The sequence below is a fragment of the Brienomyrus brachyistius genome, chromosome 6, assembly GCF_023856365.1.
Source record: "Brienomyrus brachyistius isolate T26 chromosome 6, BBRACH_0.4, whole genome shotgun sequence".
NCBI lineage: Eukaryota > Metazoa > Chordata > Actinopteri > Osteoglossiformes > Mormyridae > Brienomyrus > Brienomyrus brachyistius.
This window is the reverse complement of record NC_064538.1, coordinates 18,939,816-18,959,842: the sequence shown is the minus strand read 5'-3', so window position 1 is coordinate 18,959,842 and position 20,027 is coordinate 18,939,816. Positions and strand designations below refer to the sequence as shown.

The window sequence follows — 20,027 nt, the reverse complement described above, 5'->3', positions numbered from 1 at the left end:
AAGTAGCATGTGTATTAGGAACACATTTATTGTCACTCTTGTTTAATACGAGGCTCAACCCGGACACATATTTGACATGAGGGAAATAGAAAAGGAAATGCAGAAATTAACTGCATAGATTGCACCGTGAAATCATTTTATGAAATGTCAATCACAAACAAACTCAACACGCTGTCACAGCTCACTGGCATTTCAGCACGTTAAACCTTTCGAGTTTTGAATGAGGGCTATATGATTTTGCAGTTTGCAATCCCAGGGTAAGCGTCATAATTTTTAAAGTACTTCATAGCTTTAAGAAGTACTAGTTTTATAATGAATTGAGTCAGAAAAGAGCCAGTTTGGTATAACTCAACTCTCTTCTCAGTATTGAAGTCTCTGAATCATGTCTCTATTAAAAATAAGTGGGTATGAATTTTGAGAACGAGTCAGACGTACAAGACATTTGCCTCAACCCTTCGAAGTGAGAGGAGTATAACATTAAAGCTTGATTTTAATGTCCTTCCCATATAATGAGCTGTGCTGTGGCCATGTTTTTACATTAATAGGACAAATAGGTGTGTGCTTAGTATAATGGGCGTAGGAGGACCAGCAGCAAAGGCGTATACAGTGGTGGGGCCGAGGGGGCACTGCCCCCACCTGAAAGCTGATTGGCCCGTGGAATCCTCCCTTCTGTCAATCACCGAATTAAAATATCTATCCATCCAGCCATTTTCCAAACCGCTTATTCCTACTGGGTCACGGGGGGTCTGGAGCCTATCCCGGAAGCAATGGGCACGAGGCAGGGAACAACCCAGGAGGGGGGCCAGCCCATCGCAGGGCCGAATTTAAACATTGGCAAATCATAAGGTTGCTCCCCCCCACCATGAATTATGGCTCTTCTTAAATCCCTACCTTAAAAAAATATAATTACTTACAATCATCCCTGACTATTAGCAAACTAAACACAGCAGCCAGCAGCTACTGACAGGAAATCGCTAACCCTGACTAACTGACATGTCCATCAAAAAGCTTGCTGAGAAACTGGCTCAGGGGAAGATACTGTACTGTAATCCCACTTCTATAGCCCCATTGGCCCTGTCCTCTCTCCAGCTGTACCATTCCAGTGTGGGCTGGTTTGCTTCCAACAGCTGGACTATGTATATGCCAAGGTGGTGAGCAGAGATCAAGGTTATTCTGACCAATAGGTGGATGCTAAGTGTAACCAATAGCAAGAGGGAAGAAAAAGCCTTATCTGTAATGACAGGCCTTAATCTGTGTGTACTTCATCAGCATACTTATCTTTTACTACAGGTTACTAAAGGGTAAGGGGGTGTCAGTCATTGGTGCAGATGCCAGTGTACGCAGTGTCCCCTCCCATCTATTGGGCCGGCCCAGGTATACAACCTATTTTGAGCAAAGGCGGATAGTTTTCCAGCAATTTCCATCGTTGTCACTATTTCCATGGCTTTTTATGGTGTCCATGGTATGTCTGCACCGAGTTTCTTCAGAATTCTTTCAGGTTCAAAACTCCCTGGGTAATTTTAAAGGTGAGGTGCTAAAAATGTACCTTTCTTGGCTTTCACTGAAATATAAATAGATTGATTAAAATTGTCATCGTATCTTATTACGGGTCTCTTTTTAATAATATAGTGAGAAAGCGTAGACAATTTTGGGAATAATTCTGTTGACTGCCTGTGTGAAGGTGATAAGGTCTACATTTGCTGTACAGTTATTACGGTTATTTTTCAAATTAATGTTCCCTGGTCAATATGGCTGACATTCTGTTGGATTAATGTGTGCGGTAGCAATATGACAGTGCCATTAACAGTCCGAAATAAGAGTTGAACCCATTGAGTCAAAGAGTCTGTTTCGTTTATTAAAATCCACATTTCCAGGACACAGGACTGCTGTCAGAAACAGTGGAAATGCTTTCTGTCTTATTGCAAAATACACCTCATCAGATCTCTGGCATTGCTGGATGGTTGATATGTGCTCTTCTTGGTTATGTTTATTTCCTCTGTTAGAAGAATATTCTGTCATATTTTTATTGTTCTTTTTGTCTTGTAATGAAAGACAGATTTTGCGTTGCTAACCGTTAGCCAGAGTTAATTGAAGTGTCCTTGGCAACATTTTTTCTCCATAATTCTAGTGCGTATGTGCGTGCGTGAGCCCTGTGATGGACTGGCATCTTGTCCAGTGTGTCCCCTGTGATATTCCATGGTGCCCCATCTAATGGCCCCAATGCAACTCTTCACTGGATAAGCAGATGTACCACATGGACATTTTTTGCAATAACTACTAGGAGATAAACCCGTTCAGTCTTTGACACTGCAGATTACTTTGGGCAAGATTTTATGTCATTTTTTATGCTGGGCTCTCCACAGCACCGTACACCCTTTTCAGACCTTGTGTTCTGTTCATTTGCACCATTGCTATTCACATTGTATTTATTTAGCAGGAACTTTTATCCAAAGCGGCAGGGCCAGACAGTCCCTGGAGCAATAGAGGGTGAAGTGGGTTTGCTCAGGGGCCCAACAGTGACATCACTTTCCCGAACACGGGATTCAAAACGCCAGCCATCCGATTTCAGGCACAGTGCTCACAATCTGCCCCACACACCGTACCATCCAGTAGAAAGACACCGATTCTCTCGAGCACGCAGGGTTTTCAGAGAAGACTCTTACATTCAGCAGTTATAACAACTGGCTGGTTTCCACGCTGGCTTCAGAATTAATTGCTTCCATGTTGGATAATCTATGAAGACATGGTCTTCTGCACTTTCTAAGAAGGCAGGATCTTCTAAGCCTATGGAAAAGGAACACTTTCAAAATGGCTTGTCGTTCATTCAATTCATTTGTACATAGTTTTCCATAGTAGTAAAACACAACAGTTTTATCACTACGATAAAATGAAATAATGTCTCATGGGAACTCTTCTATTGAAGTTTTAGGTGTCCAGGTGGTTTTTATGTTTCCTGTCTATTTTAATCCTTCCATCCTCCAACCGCTAACCCTTGTCATGGTCACGGGGGCCTGGAGCCTATCCCAGGAAGCTTAGGGCACAAGGCCGGGTCACACTTTGGATGGGATGCCAGGTCATTGCAGAACACAAATAACACAGTATGGGCAATTCATAAAATCTAGTTAACTTAACTGCAGGTCTTTGGATATCCATGCAACATGGGGAGAACATGCAAATACAGTAACACACACACACGCACACACACACACAATTCAAATTCCCAATTCTGGAAATATGAGGCAATACTGCTACCCATTGAGCCACCAAGCAACCCATCTCTATTTTCAGTTACATGAAAATTACATTTAAATTTCTATCGCATGCATTTTTAGCGTAATAAAAGTTGAATTGATGGGCTGACAAACGAACGTGTGCCGGTTACTTTGTTTTTATTACTCTCCGGATCATTATTTTTGCATCTGTTTGATGACGTCATCCCTTCTCCATCAAACGCTTTGCTTTTTGTGATGTCTGCTATACATCTGGATTTCATGCTTGTCATCCCCCCCCCCTCTCCCACCCCACCTGATCTACTACTTCTGACAGGTTTCGGTTATTTTTAGATGCAAGTGTTCAGCTTGCTTTGGCTGATAAGATTCCCTACTGCATTTACCTCTGCCTCTGGCTCCGAGTCTGAAAGCACACCAGGAAATCCTTCCCACTGGCCCATCCGAGCGGTCTGGGGCTAGCCGCTTATTCTTCTTCCTCCATCTCTCCTCCTGATGCGTGAGCCATTTGAAACATGATTTAAACACAGACTTATCGGCACCAGCGGAGGGATTTAATGCTCGCCCGCAGGGCCTTCCTCAGTCCCCTTGGTCAGCCGGTGCTATTTTGGTTGCCTTCCGCTTTGGTGGTTGCTGTCTAAGCCTGGCCTCTGCTATCCCTGGCCCTGCTACATCGACACGCTCTTTCTTCTGCATCCATTCCATCCGGCCCACACAAGAGAACCCGACCGGCTTCAAAGGCAGTGTCCTGCATTCCGGAACGCAGCACCCCGATCGGCCCATAATCTGCCCTTTGGCGTCCCTTTCTGGTGTGAACTTTAATGGGGCTCTTTGCGGACACTCGCCTAAATCCCGGCAGAATTTAACGGATCTGCAAGTTAGACAACCGACTTCGGACTCGGTAGCGAACAGCTTCAAGGACATTTTACAGCATCTATTTTGGACGGGTACCAGTCCACTAAGTTTACTGTTCCCATACTTTTACTGGCACTGTAATATTATTATAGCTATTGAATATTTGCCATATATTTTGACAGGCAGGCTGCACATATTAACACCTTCACGTCACCGCTGTAAAAAATAAGCACAAACAGATTCATTTTAATTGGACTATGTGCGAATTCCCCTTTTTCTTGTTATAGGAGTCCACCCTGCAGCTTCCCTGATGGAAATACCTCACGGACAACCTGGTTCGCCTGCAGTCATGTGCCTCTGAACGTTCCAGTGTCCCTGATGGAGAAAGCAGCTTGTGTGACACGGGTAGCGATGTCCGACTCGCCTTCGGTACAGTATGTGTCCAGGACAATATCCCGCCTTTGCAGTGGCATGTGTCTGACAGCTGACAAAAACTCAGCTCTCGCCGGCTTTCCAGACATTCAACGGCTTGGTGTGACACCGGGAACGTGTCTCACATTCTCTTCATGCTGCCTCAATAAGGATCCCTATTGGGTATTATCGACAGCCTACTTCTTGCACTGCACCTTTTGGATTACCTTCAGTTAATCCGATTCATTCCGTGACCGTTGTTAATTTTCAAACGGTGCTTCTCGCTGTCCGCATAAACAAGCCCGATTTAGCAATTCCAGCATTCTCAGTTACCTTATAAAAACAACAGGACAATGAGGCCACCAGAGATATCACGCCTACTTTTTCTGCAAAGTGCAAACATTACAGACTCCCTGACACTGCAAATGAAGAGAAAAACTTAGAGTATTTGTAAGCTGTTGTCATTCTTTAGGCACGTTTTCCTCTACAAAGCTACCTGATCACATGTTTCAAAACTGGATGTCCTATCAACAACCTCTTAACCTGTCCTCTGGGCAGGATTCGTAGATGAAGGTTTTGAGTCAAGCTTTCAACATTTCAAGGCATCCTTTACATCTGCCATTTTTTCCCTATAGTTGGTGCTCCTGAGTGTGGCATCATCTCATGTGTTTGGCATAAACCAAAGTTCAGACCCCATGTTCCACTGTTCGAAGTGCATATGACTCTTCCTAGCGCGTCTAGCAACTCGAACAAAGTCGGCAGTGAAAAGCCTCGGATGGATTTCCGAGGATGGAGTGTCCGTGAATGAAATTTGAACAGAATACCATCCCGGCTGCAGCAGTATGTGGAAACAATCTCCAGTATTCCTGCTGGCTTGAACACAAGCTGGAGTCCTGGGTTTGCAGTGTTTCTGAAGCTGAATCAGTTCCAACCATCCCTGGCCCTGCCGCGATCTTTAAAGCTGGGAGATCTGCTGCGTCCCCCGAAAACAACTCAAGTCAGCCCGGAGGTTGGTACACTGTGTCTTGGCTCGCTCTTGCCGAATTCCGTCCCCTTTTTTGTACTTACGCACGCTTCCCTTTACCCCTTGACCGTCTAGCATGGTGCGGATTTCTCGGCTGCGGAGGGAGCTTGGTGCCGCTGCGATCGGCCAGGCTGCAGATTGATGCTGCTCACTCGCTCCCCATTGCTCTGCATTATTTTCTTAGTCTTTCTGAGCCACCGCTCATCTCCTGATGAAGTACTGCTTTGACAACCCCCTATACCTAAAGCCATCACTGAAGCCTGTGCATACATCTTTATCTAGTCTATCCTTACTTTCCTCTTTAATGCCAGTGTATCAGTTCCAGCGACTTTTACTTTGTGCCCGTGCCACTCTGCCCACGTGCTGCCTGCCGCATCATGTGTCAGGCCAGTCGATGCGACTCTTTTTTGCTTCACTGACTCTCTGCTGTTTGTCTGTTTTTTTTTTTTTTTTTGAATAAAAATTTTTTTTTTCAATGACTGCAGTTTCCTTGTGCCTTTTCTTCCGTGCCCAGAGGGACACACAGACACAGGCCACATGCTCCCTAAGGTTATTTTTCACCATCTGCTTTCCCCCCCTCTTCCTGTCCTGATGTCTTTTTTTAATTTTTTTACTCCGATTAGCTTTTCAAAAACTTCTAGCCGGTGCCCATCTGCTCCGTGGCGCTCAGACTCACCTTCCCGAGTTGCCGGTCTCCTTCCCTGGCTACGTCGGTAGATTATTAGGCCGCCGATGTTGACTGTTCACACTTTTTCACAACCGATTCCTGCATGTCAAAATAATAGCTCCATCCTTTAATGTCAGATATTGGCTCGCGACAAACGCTCGAGAGTGATGTTCTGGGACACGCCTTCTGCCGATGCATTTTATGCATTACCGGTATGTCGCAGCACTTCATTTGTTATACGTGACATTAACCCATGAGCCTTGTTGCTTCTTAGACGACTCCAAGGGCACTGACAATGCAGCCGTGCTGTTCTTCTGTCGTCAAGATAAACAGTCCGTCCTCTCCGTCCTAACGGATTACACACTAGAATATTTCACTGTTACACGTCATGTTTGAATATAAGGTTTTACAAATTGATACTTGGAGGTTTTATGCATTCATTGTTATAAACCGATTATCCAGTCTGGGATACACTGATCTGCAGGGCACACACACACACACACAGATAAACACGCACGCTTCAAGGACAGTTTAGAGTCACCCAAGGACTTTAAACTCGCAACTCTCCCAAACTTCCAGAGAACGATGACATCACCAGCCACTGTTTTCCTCCTGTGGTGTTATACGCAAAAATGTGCGTCCCATCTTACTGATGGCAGTTCAGTAAAATACTTCTGAATGTGATATACTGTATGCATGCAAGTGTGTGATAAACGCCTTTAGATGCCACCTTCATTTCTGTGAGTAAGTATTGCACCAGGGCCCAGTCTATTTACATTTAAATCCAATTTGAATTAATTAAAGGAAGGAAAACACAAGAACGACAGGGACAGAAAAGGATACCTGGGTAATTCGCACGGCCTGTCTGCAGGTGTGACCTCCACACGGCTGGGAGGGACGGCTTTCTCCTCCCAGGCATTCCTTCCAAGCACTAAGCCCCGTGTGGAGGTGACTCGGCTGCATCTCCTGTTCGCGAAGGAGAATGACGAGGATAAGAGGGCCGGCAGTGTTGCCAGCAAGGGAGGGGAGAGGGAGGAGAGAGAAAGCAATGGAGACAGATGGATGATAGGGTCTGCTCTCCTGAAAGCTGGGGATGTAGCAGCGTGTGTGTGTGCGTGTGTTTCTTTGCCTGCCTGAAGACTCCTCAGTCTGCAGAGATACTCCTATTCTGTGGTATATAGCTGGCAGATTTGTTTGTATTGTATTCTTTTGTTTTTTTTTAGTAGGGTCTCCGTTATTTTAGAAAATGGATGATAACCAGGAGTCGCATCATAAAATTACTGTAGGGGCATTAAGTGTAAAGTGGTCCAGCTGCCATGGAAATCTTGCCAAGAACAGCATTTCGTAACGAAACAATATTAATTGAGCTTTAAAATAATTTCTGCCTTAGTGAGCTGGCTGGCAAATAAATTGAGTTTTATGAATCTTTGCTTTGTGCACCATTATCACGATTCTTCTTCTTTTTGTTTTGAGAAAGCAATTATGCATGCAGTAATTACTGGTGACCTTCGGAAAGTGAAGAAATAACAATGTACTTAGATTTATTTTAAAAACAGATTATTATTAGCTATTTTATTTTTATTAGTTACTTTATTGAAATCACAGCCAAACTAAGCGAACACCTTTTTCATGAATAGTGACAGAATATTGATAAGATGGACTGGCATCCCGTCCAGGGTGTCCCCTGCCCTGTGCCCTGTGACGGACTGGCATCCCGTCCAGGGTGTCCCCTGCCCTGTGCCGTGTGATGGACTGGCATCCCATCCAGGGTGTCCCCTGCCCTGTGCCCTGTGATGGACTGGCATCCCGTCCAGGGTGTCCCCTGCCCTGTGCCCTGTGATGGACTGGCATCCCGTCCAGGGTGTCCCCTGCCCTGTGCCCTGTGATGGACTGGCATCCCATCCAGGGTGTCCCCTGCCTCGTGCCCTGTGATGGACTGGCATCCCGTCCAGGGTGTCCCCTGCCTTGTCCCTTGCGTTTCCTGGAAATGCCACCAGGATCATCAGCATCACACACTGGATACAGGGTTATGGATAATATAACATGTTTATTAAGTCATAAATTACTCCTCGCTAGTGAACCTTTTAATACCTTTCTGCATCTTATAATAGAGACACCCATTCTAGGCTCGCAGGGTACCACAAAAGTAAGAATCTGACATTTAGATTAATCAAGAAAATGTGGGTTAAAACATTGATTTTATCCCAAGCAAGAGTACAGTTTGGCTTGTAGTCAAGGAGGCTGAAGCATCTGAGCTGTGGTGTGATGCATCCCAGCGAGCTGGTGAGGGGGGTCACCACGCCGAGCAGCACGGCCCAAACGCAGGAGTGCAAGGAGCCGCGTTGTCGGGCCGAGGCAGTTAAGGTCATCGGTTCACCAGGAAACCTGAGGTCCTGATAAATTTTTCATGAAAGCGATACATGTGATGGAAAGCCGAGAAGGCTTTGATATCTTTCCCAGAAATTACTCATAAATGGGAGCTATTTACCTTTACTTTGAAATCAGATTCCTCCACCTATACATTTTCCATGCTATTAGTAGTCAGAGAGCATTATGCTAAGCATAGCATACATCTGATCTTATAGAAACATTGGGTGATGGTAGAATCTATGGTGCAGATTTGAAGGCATAGACACAGGTGAAGTTTTTTTCACAAGAACAAAATGCATCTGTTTAAGTCTCATTTCATGCATGCAAGAATGGTAATTATTTAATTTTTGAAGACCTTTGGAAGTAACTTTAAGGCCTGTCTGTTTTGTGGATTGTGTATCTCCATCAGAACTTTGGGATCGCTTCAGGAGAAATGCTAAAATCCACTCTGACGCCTCTAACAGCACAGTACCCATCAACTAAACACTCTGAACTTCGCCCTGGAGTTGTTCCTGTGGCTAATGATGTAACTGAGAAACACAGTTGTGAGGAATTCTCGCCCTTCCAAGTCTACCGGACCTTCCCACCTGAGGACACCACAGTCTCTGCTTGGATCTCTGCTTGCCTCACTGACATCCTGTCTGGATGAGGGATCATCGCCTTCAGCTGCATTTCTCACAGTTCAAGCTTCTTGTCAAACCACTGCAGATGGCTCAAACTGGAGGAGCACATCTGGTATTCGAGTGGCCAAAATGCTCTCATGAAATACCTTTCCCTGTCTCTCTTTATTCGTCACTTTCACACCGAAGTTCCAGAATCTGGTCCCGGTGTACTAGTCCCTGGGCTGTCTGCTACATCTATTTTTCTTTACATTCGCCTAACTTTGTTAGGATTGGTGCTTGTGGTCAACCAATCAGCAAGCTGTCACTATAAGCACCTCCCCAGTTCTTCTTCGAACGGAAAGTGCCTCGTCTGGAGTAGGTACTAAAAAAGAGGTTATGGAACGGCCTCCACGGAACTACAATTGGGCCGAGTTCCTGCAGTGTGAACATGACAAAAGTTCCTGGTTCGGGGAAAAAGGTTCTTGTCCCAGAAAAAAGTTCTGGCAGTGTGAAAGCACAAGTAGGCTCGCATATCAAGTTCTTGGTGCTGGCTTTCCGTGCTGTTAATGGAATAGCACCCACATCATTGAGTCGTTCATCAAGACTTACGTCCCATCTCACCATTTTCAATCAGCTAGCCAATTCCATCTGGAGATCCATCTTTAGATGTTTTTCATGTGTGATTCCTTGATGAACCAAGCTACCCATCTGCATCCAATCATCAGCGTCCCTCTAAGTCTTCAGGAAACAGCTCAAGTAGAAAGGAATTTCCCCATTAATAAATAAAGTATCTTATCCCATAACCCATTTTTTAAGGGAAGACCTTAATTAGTTTATCCAACAGCTGACTGGATCGGTCCTAACCCTTTATTGTGGATTGTAGTACTGGATGATTTGTTTTTTTGCATTTATCTCGTAGTCCTCATTGTTTTTGATCTCAATAGCTGTTCTGTTAGTTTGTTGCAGTTTTCTGTCAGGTTTTCTGCTCTAGCACTAACTTACACTTCTTACTGGTCATTCATGGGAAACTTAGCCTACCTACACTTACAGTATATCTAGTTGGTTCCTAAGCTTGTAAGGTGTTTTCTGTCTTGCTTGCATGTTGCTTTGGACAAAAGCATCTACGTTTCTTTGTTCAGCAGATGCGTTTCAAGAATATGTCTGAAAACGGCATACAAGTGAAGAAAGATCGGGGTTACAGAGCAGGGGCAGCCAAGCCCTTGCTCAAGAGCCCAATGGTAATATGTTTATAGCACAGTGATCCTTTAGTTAGGAAATTTTGCAGCTTGTGCATATCCCGTCTTGCTTTCCATGAGACACAAAGACTATATATATATATATATATATATATACATATATAAAAGAACCAGTTGCGGAGTTAAAGAGCAGGATCGGGCAACATCCAGCACCCCTGGGGGCATTGGGGTCAAAGGCCCAGTGGTGGCATGACTCTCCGGATTTGAACAGGCAGTCATGCAATCACATGCATCACAGAGCCCTAGACCACAGAACCATCCAGAACAAGTCATGGGCAAAAATCCTTAACTTCCTGAACCACAAAGTGACCAGCAGGCATATGCAAACCCTTGTGTGTGTCTCCCCCCCCCCCCCCCCCCCCAGCATTTTTGCACTGTCCTGTGTTTTGCACAGCGATGTGCATTTCAGGTCTAGAAGCTACAAATCCAGACCAAGACTTTGTTTCTACCAACCAGCTTAAAATCTTGGTCTGGATCTGTAGCTTCTGGACCTGAAATGCCCAACACCGGTTTTATAAGTATCATGAAACCCCCGACCCCCCCCCCCCGCCAATGCTGTTGTGTGCACCTTCCTCCTGGGAGAACATTATCTCCTGCCACTGTATACCTTTATACAGCTAATATGACAGCAAAGTCTACTTGACTTAATTTGACTAAATAAAGGCAATAGAAATGTAAGGTCTGAAGTCCTCTTCTTTTCTCCTGTGTTCTCTTCCAGATGCTCCGTGGACAACAAGGTGTCACGGGTGGCCTGGCTCAATCGCACCACCATTTTGTTCGCGGGACGTGATAAGTGGTCATTAGACCCGCGCGTCATCCTCCTCAACAATACGGGCGCGACGGAATACAGCATCAAAATCCAGAACGTGAACGTGTACGACGAGGGCCCCTACATCTGCTCCGTCCTGACCAACAAGAAGCCCAAGTCCTCCAGAGTGCACATCATCGTACAAGGTATCTCTCAGATATCCTCTCTGTCCAGTGTCTGTTCAGAATCAGGTGCTCGTGTCAGACTACGTCTGTTATTTTTCCGGCTGATTCTGAAGCTGGAACATTTCCTGAGGAAACAGTGTAAGGTTTCCTGTTTTGTTTTAGTGTTTTACTGTTTCAGTACTATATTTGAAGCCTTTAGTTTTACCACATTTTATTGAACGTAGTTTTAAATCTTTATTTTTAGCATGACACAGTTGCTCAATGGGTAGCTCCTCCGGGCTTGGGAGGTTGAAAGCTCCCCCTGCACTATGTGTATGTCATTTGCATGTGATTCCTTGTGTGGGCCTCCCCCAGCTTCCTCTCACAGTCCAAAAATATACAGTTAGGCAACTTGGTGCTACAAATTACCCTTAGTGTATGATGACATTTAGGTGTTTGTGTTCTGCCTTGTGCCCAAGACCCTCTGCCTGATTAGGGTTTAGAAATGTTTGTGCAACATGAAAAGAAGAAGTATTGGAAGGACCATTCCTTGAAGACGGCAACCTAATTAATGGGGCACCCCCTGCAAACGTGATTGTCAGTAGCAAAATTGGGATTTAATCTTGGTTTAATTTCAGATCTTTGATAGATATCGATCTGAAAACATGCTCAGCCAAAGAGGTCTTGCCCCACTTTCAGCATGAGGCCTCCCTAAATCAGCTGTCAATATAGACACTCTCAATTCAATCCCTTTCTGCCACATTTAGTTTTCCGAAACAATTAAGTTCATGGGTGTTTTACTGGAACAAAAATGTTCTGATGACAGAACAAAAAATGAAAAGTGGTGGTTCAGAGAGGTAACCGATCAGATTGTACAGGAGGTTGGTCCAGGCAACTAGTGGAGCCAAGACAACTGATTATTTGGTACATTTAAAGAAAACCAAAAATGAAAGCTAGTACTCATTCATAAATTATGATTGAGTTGATGCAATGAGTGTGAGTGTGATTTTTTTTTAATCTGTGTTGCATAAATACATTGTTTTACATATAAACAAAGCATAATTAATAATATGTGTAACACTATGTTCATGAATGTTTTGTAGAAACAGCTTCAAACCCGCTTTACATTGATGACAGTGCTGGATAGTAATTATAGAAGGTAATGTTAAAAGAAAGAGAATATGGATTTTTTTTTATTAATCACTGATGGCAAACTCAATGACGTACAGTTTAACTTATATAGTGAGTGTATATCATATTTAAATTATATTAGCATATAATTATGGAGATTGTATTTTTCAGAGTCAGCAACATATTTGTTTTAGCATGTTTACATCGTAACTGTAGGATTTCTAGCTGCGTGGTGCTTTAGTGTAATATTTAGGTGTTGAGGCTTACTAACACAAGGAGGCAACAGACTTCTGCCCAAACATGTTTATAATTCAATCTATATTTACGCCACAGCTACAGTCAGCTGGGAATTTGTAAGTCACCCCTCTGAAAGCTAAAATCGCATAAGATATTAAATTGCCGGTGGGGTGGAGATTTCCCGCCGCCATCGAGGCCAGTTTCTCAGCCCCCTTGACCGGTGATCCGTTAAGCATCAGCACACGACGTGTCGGCCGGCCTTGGGTCCCGGGTAGCGTCGGAGCGGAGGCCGGCAGCTGCTCAGGGAGCGGTGGCCAGCTGCCGCCCGCTGGGTGCCGGTGACCCTGGCTCAGAGGTCCGGGGCGCTGTGCCTGCCAGCCGTGACCCTCGCCTGCCAGTCTGTCCCCGCCTGATCCGCGCCGTGAATATTCAACGCCGGACGGCGGCACTAAGCACACCGTTGGCGGGGCGTGGTGCCTCTTCTGGCGCCTGAGGCTCGGTCGGGGAGCCGACTCCGGGCCCGCTGTCCGTGGCACTAATGATGACACAGATGGGAAGCTGGCACAGGTGCGTGGTTCTGCCCCCATGATTGTTTTATTGAAATATGGCCCTTCAGCTGTGATATGACCCCTTTCAATGCATTTTTCTTTTTCCACTGATCCTCCTTGAGACCCAATCTCTCGGAATTAGCTGCCCCCACCCGTCCTACCGCCCAACCACTGTAATCGAGCATCCAATCTATTGAAACATCGCCCCCCCCCCCCCCCCCCCCCCGTCACACACACACAGGCACCTGGAAAAAAACGCAACACTCCTGTCCTTATTTTTTGAAATATCTGGACAACAGAGTGGCGAATCCATACCACGTCGATTTTAGCTGTGAATTATGCCGATTGAGAAGCGGGGGCTGTCACAGTTGCCTTCGCCCCTTTCAAAACAACAATTTCTGATATTGATCCGCAGTCACTTGATAGGAAATGCAGGGGCGAGGGGAATCTCGGCGCCCAGACAGGAAGCTGAAACCCACAGTCAGGCTCCGTGAACAAAGCGACATTTTAAGGGGGCCAACAGACTGGGAGACAAATGAAGGTTATCCCCGCACGTCGGAAATAGCCTCAGAGTACCCCCAAGCACCTGGAAGACTCTGCATCTCCGAGACGACGCGGGGCATTTCTTGCAACACACTTTTCTTCCTCCGCAAGACAGTTTCATTCAGTTTTTAAAGTGTTTGACAGTCTTGCTGCAGACGTCGCTCTCTTCCCAGTCACTTCCCTTCAGTGTGCTTCAAGCTGTGTGTGTTAAAATTTTGTTAAAATGCTGCTATGATGCATATATTATTAAATCACAATTAAGGTATTACTGGCTTTGTGTTTGAAGTGTAAATTAGTAGAGTGCAAAATCTAACTCATGCATAATGCTTGCGCAAAATGTCAAATTCATTAATTGAATCCTGAAATAAATTTTATACTTTGAAGAAGCAAACCCAGTTAATCACATAAGTTCATTAGAACCTGTACCAAGAGTACAATTCTAAAATATTCCATGGAAACACTTTGCTGTCTGTTGGGAAGGCCAATTTAATTGTGTACAAAAGTGAACTCATTATCTGTCGTGCAGCCACTGTCATTGTTTTCAATAAGACATAACCAACCTTTTTTAGTGTGGTCTATTTAATAACATTTGGCTGCCATTACTCCAAGGATCATTAACTCCATGGCAACCGTTTTTAATAGTTTACAACACATTCTAATGGACTTAGGAGCGAATTTCCTTTCATTGTCATCTTAGCCAGATGTGCCTGAGAAGGATTAAATTTGTGGTTTCATGTAACAAAAACCGGTTTGATGTTTATGCATTAAATGTTTCATATGTAAAAGGAATAATGATGTTTATTATTAAAATTTTAAGTGGATTAAGAGCTATAAAAGTATGCCAGTGACTAATATGCTATTTAAAGATACATATTTACTATGGTTCCTATAAATTATCCCTTTATACTAAATATATTTATAATAATTTGCTAGTTTCATCGACAACTTTGTTTTTCATTAAAGACGTCGCCCGTAGCTAATATTATTAATGTGTATAATATTTCTGAAGAAAGGAGTTTTATTTTTGACATGTGCAAAGGCTGTGTAGTGACATGCAGCTCTATAAGCAGACTGTACTGTGCAATAAAAAATTACAAAAACAAAGGTATACAGAACTATATAATGTATGGAGATATGTAGAATATTCATATATTTACATGTATTGATGTATTGGGGCAGCAAGTAAACAGCACAGTATGTATGTGTGCATTAAGGTGTTAGTATTTCAAGAGGCACTAAGAAAGATGTAGAATTCTTATGTTGAATTATAAATGTATGACATGCAAGAACTGATCCAAATACAGGCAGAATGTACAGTTTATGTAGGAGGCTTAGGGGGAGAAGCCATGACTATCGCTTTAAGACTTCAAGGCTGCCTGCTCTTACCCTGTTGCCAGGTGATCATTGTCTTGGTCATTCCATCCATGTTTCAAACACAAATATCCAAACGGATGATCTGCAGTTGTGAAATCTTCCCTCGGAGCGAACTTGTGACGTACAGCACGGAAGGTCAGCCTCAGCTTCCCCTCCTCACATTGCGTCGTCGCGGTTACGATTCGTGATGTCGTACCACTGGGAGAAATGAATTAATGAATGAGACGTCAGCGTGAGAAATTGACATGCATTCCTGCGTGCGACTCAGAAGCGGCGGCTCTGCCTATTTCAAACACGTGTAATGAGGCGTTTGAAACTTTCAAAGGCATTAAGAGTGGAAATGGGGGGCGGTTTGCCGGTCCTGTTAGCGCATTACGAATAGCCCTCTCCCTGGTTCTGATGTTTTAGCCAGGGTTAAACATGCAGCTGTGGCATTAGAGGTCGGTGGCTAAAACTTAATTTAATCTTATTTTTAATTTGTTCCCTCAAATATGCAATTTACGCAGACACATTTCTTCATATTTGCCAAATGATGAAAATAATTGCAGCAGATTTTATTAAATAAGTTATTAGGTAATTCTGTCAAGTAAATTAAAAGATCAGAATATTTCTATCAGTGACAGTCTTGTAAAATCACCCCCATCCAGTTTTCCTAGTAGAACAAACCCCATTACAAGTCAGTATAATCTTCTGTGGTTCTGAAGTGTCAAAAATCTATATTCCAATTAAATGGGGCAAAAAGGCTAAATTATGTGCATTCCTTTGATGGTAAAAATCCACACGTGGCTTCAGTGGGCCGGCTAGAGTGATTGCTAGACTTCAGAAGAGAGAATAATCCCATGTGCACCTGGGAGAAGCTGCCAGGTGGTCTTGTTGTCTTTGGTCTCAGTGATTTTCCCATTAGGCCAGGTGCAGCATGAAGGTCTCGCCTTCCATGTTGAGGAAGCCTTACGTCAATCCTCTCCATTCCCACTCCATCCCCATACCTGGTGACGTCCCTTCACTTTTTTGGAGTTTTTTTGGCTGATCTCCGGTTCCGGTCACATGCAGCCATTCAGTGTTTTGGTTGCCATTCTTTCCTGAACCTCTAAGCAGCTTGATGCCACTCCACGCTCCCTAAATGCTCTTAATGTTGCACTTTCTGCTAATTTCAACAGTTGCCTTGCTTTGTTTGGAAGACGTTGTGTAGCTCTTGCTCCAGTACGGCTTACACTCATACCTGGGTCTTCATTGGAAGCTCAGCCTAGCCACACTCATGCCTGTTCGACTCCTTGACAGCCCATATGTTCACAGTGTACCATTTATCGCACTTGCACCAAATAACGTAAATGTAACTATAAAGCACCTACACACAAAACGCATGTAAAGTAACTGCATAAGAAGTAGGTGTTGTTAGCATGTCCACTTAGCATGTTCGGTAAAACATTTTGGCCCAATAGTAACACCAAATAAACAAAAAAATGGGGGGGGGGGTGACTCATGACTTCTAGGTGACTCATGACTTCAGCACAAGGGGCCACGGCATCCATGGTGACGGAATGGAATCATGTGACCTGATAGTATCCTTATCAGTGTGGGAGCGAGCCGCAGGCTAATGTTTGGTGCTGTGTTCTCTCCAAACCTTCTGTTTCACCCCACGCCTCACTGGGAGCCACGCGGTAAAGGTGGCAGCATCGGGATGCGTTAATGTCAAAGGCTAGCTGGGTTCCCAGCCTCGGGGCTTCTGGCAAGCTCTAAGGGACAGCCTGACATTCAGTGACATTCACCAGCCATCTGAGGGACTTTGGAGCAAGTAGAGTTCTACTCCCTGTGTAGACCAGGCTCACCTCTACTTCACAGTATCCCTTTGGAGTTCAATCCCCATGGCTCAGGACTCATACTCTCGCTATCTTGTTCTATGCATATTTACTATACTGTAATTTTATTTTAAGGTATTTAAATCGTGTAGCCACTTATCCTGGCCTGGGTCGTGGGGACTTAGGGATACTTAAACCGTAGCAAATGTTCATGTACCATATTGCGACCAAAATAGTAAGCAAGGTTATCAAGGGCGGGGGCGCGGGCGAGGAAGGGGGGGTTAGTGCAGCTGTGCGCAAGGTGCAGCAGGGATTTCTGTAGTCTGCTTTGCTACTTTGAGAGCATGTTTTTATTTTATTTTTCTTGCAAATGAGCCAGGCTGCGGCATTCCCTGCTACTAATAGTTCACACTAAGCTGTAGTTAGGTGGTTTTAATTGTGCTGACACCTAGTGCAGGAGGTCTGAAAAACAGCGATCGAGTCATACCTGACGTAACGTTTTGATCCGATTAAGGTCTTTATAATTACTTTATTTAAAACGATGAACCGGAAATAACACAAATAATGCCTCCAGGCAAATACATAATTGTAATTGCTGTATTTCTAAAATATGTCACAAAATTGTTTTTCAAAAACAAAAAAAATAAATGGACCATCTCAAGCACCTTAAGGAAATAATTAGCAAACTTTTTTTGTTGTGGTTAACAGAAATGTATGGGATTATTAATTCGTAACCTGCATGACTGTGAGCGTAATTTAGGTGGTAACGGTCTCGCTTCCCTTTATAGTTGAGGGCTGGCTGCGCGAGCCCCACGAATCTCCCCTCGCCGCCGACATCTGACGTCGGGAGCGGGAACGTGTTAATGAATTTCACATGTTGTGATAGGGCTGAAAGTAATTACTAGTGGATCTCTCCCTCTTAAAGCTCCGTTTGGGTTTTTCATTCTCACCCATACCGAGCGTGCAAGGGGGACAGCTGGCAGGCGTTTCTCGGAGGGGGGATTCACCTGCTCGGGCTGGCTCATCCAGCGCAGCTCCCCCGCTTGAGCGTTTCAGCGGCTGTTTGTGCGTTTTGTAGGCGCTGATCATCTACCCGGTGCGGGGGCGGCGATTTTAAACCTCGCTTGACACGAACCGCCGACTCAAGATTGCCGGCAATGCGACGGCATAACGCGGCTGTGTATTTGCGTTGTGTATTTCCCTCCTACTGCCCTCATTAAAAAGAGTTGACTGCGTTTTTTTTTGTTTTTTTTTTTTTTTTTACTCCAATCAGCCGTTTGGACTCAAGGAAGAAATTAAACAGAATGGGAAATGTTTGTAGCTCGGCACTGCATTTTCTTTATGCATTTAACAGCTAGGCTATGCAATGCGACTTCATTGTTTGCATAATCGCCATCAAAGTAGTTTTGCACGATATTGCATCGCTGTCCCAAGTTCATGAATTCTGCAGGAACCCATGGAACCATCCCTCTCCCACCATACCCACCCCGCCCATACCCTCACGGATATGGGCAGAAATAAAGTTTGGTCACAACAAATAAATGGACAAGAGGAAACACGACGAAGGAAAGCTGTCTGTACGGCAGCCTGTATGTAGATGAGCGAGCCTACAAATCAGACCGTCAAAAATACATGAGGAGGCTGAATGTGACATCTGAAGGTCCTGTCCACATGCAGCTATTAAATATTAAAGCTTTCCTGGATGTTGTATTTTATGACTGTTGAAATGAGGAAACTGTTTATGGGACTCGCGTGGCGCATTAATAAAGATGGAAGCACGCGCAATGCATAATTTTTAGATTTTAAGCATATCAGTGTATTTTCAGTTCCTTTTCTGAAGAATGTGTCCGATTCTCTCAGCATGGCCATTCATTGTAATCCGCCTTTGGCACTGGACACCGAAATGTCTACAATAGCTCCTACAGCTATGTCAAAATTAACCTAAAATCTGAATGCTATTGATGTTCCTCGGGGAGGCGAGTTCATGTATTTCTCCTGATATTATGCTCTCAGAAATTGCATCCTTCTGTGAAATAAAGGCAGCATTTTTTTCTAAAAAAAAAAAAAAAGGCTTCCCTACAAACTGATGAAATATGGCACTCCAGTGATCCGAAAGTGGCAACATTATCATGCTGTCTTTATATTTAATTGAATAGGATCATTTGTGTCTCCCCGATCCCTCGGATGAAAGCATTATTGCAATTTAGCCACACTGACAGCGCCGTGCTCACTGACACCCATTACCAATAATTCCACGCGAATAATGGGACTCTTCAGATTGTTTTGCTCTCAATAAATCTCCTGTCTGTGGATATGAAAGACCTGATGGTGATTAAATTATTTACTCCAAATGAGATAGAAGATCATCTCGGTGTCTATATAATTCCAATTTTCGATTTTAAATGTAGTTTTTAAAACATCTCGTTTTTTTTTTTAATTAAGCTACCAACATGGTCTCTAATTGCTTTCAGCATCACATATGTTGCGAGTTTTACTCGTATCATCGGGTCGTTTCTGACGAACGTGAAAAACAAAACTTGTACTTTACAGCATTTCCTGCTTGGGTATAACGGTGTACAGAAAATTGCCACTCATCTCGACGCGCTTCCCTGTGTTTGAATTTAATTGCCCCGGCCATTCCTCGCTATGCAGTAATGAATAGCAGCGGTGTCCCCCTCCGCCTGGCGTCCCACGCCGCTATCAGCTCCGCTCCTGGCAACGGACACCACGGTGCCGAGCTTGTCACCTAGTTACAACTCCGCTACAAACACATGTGCTATCATTAATTTCCCTATGTTTATGTGTGTTGCGGGGGGGTGGAGATGGGGGGGGTCTGCGATGGACGACAAATCCTACCGTGGCGTCCCCCCGTCTAATCGCGAGTTACCTGCCTATTGATAAATTCACCCCGCAAGAGCAACTAGTTTGCATGCAGTGCTGTGGTATCGCTTGGAAGGTGTGAGCAGCTGACAGCGACCAAATAAAAATGATAATAACACTGTAACAATAATAATAATACTATTGGTAATAATCCATCCAATTTTTAACCGCTTGTCTGGGTCAGGGGTACAGGT

The 20,027-nt window shown here is 44.2% G+C and overlaps 1 protein-coding gene across 2 annotated transcripts in view; it reads left to right on the top strand.

Annotated features, from left to right (window-relative positions):
* Window positions 1-20,027, top strand: part of opcml (opioid binding protein/cell adhesion molecule-like) — a 265,188-nt gene that overhangs the window by 196,052 nt on the left and 49,109 nt on the right. For both annotated transcript variants that reach the window (XM_049017737.1, XM_049017736.1), the window contains one exon: window positions 11,131-11,366. In XM_049017737.1, coding sequence (XP_048873694.1) covers window positions 11,131-11,366 — 236 coding nt within the window. The remainder of the gene's footprint in view (window positions 1-11,130; window positions 11,367-20,027) is intronic.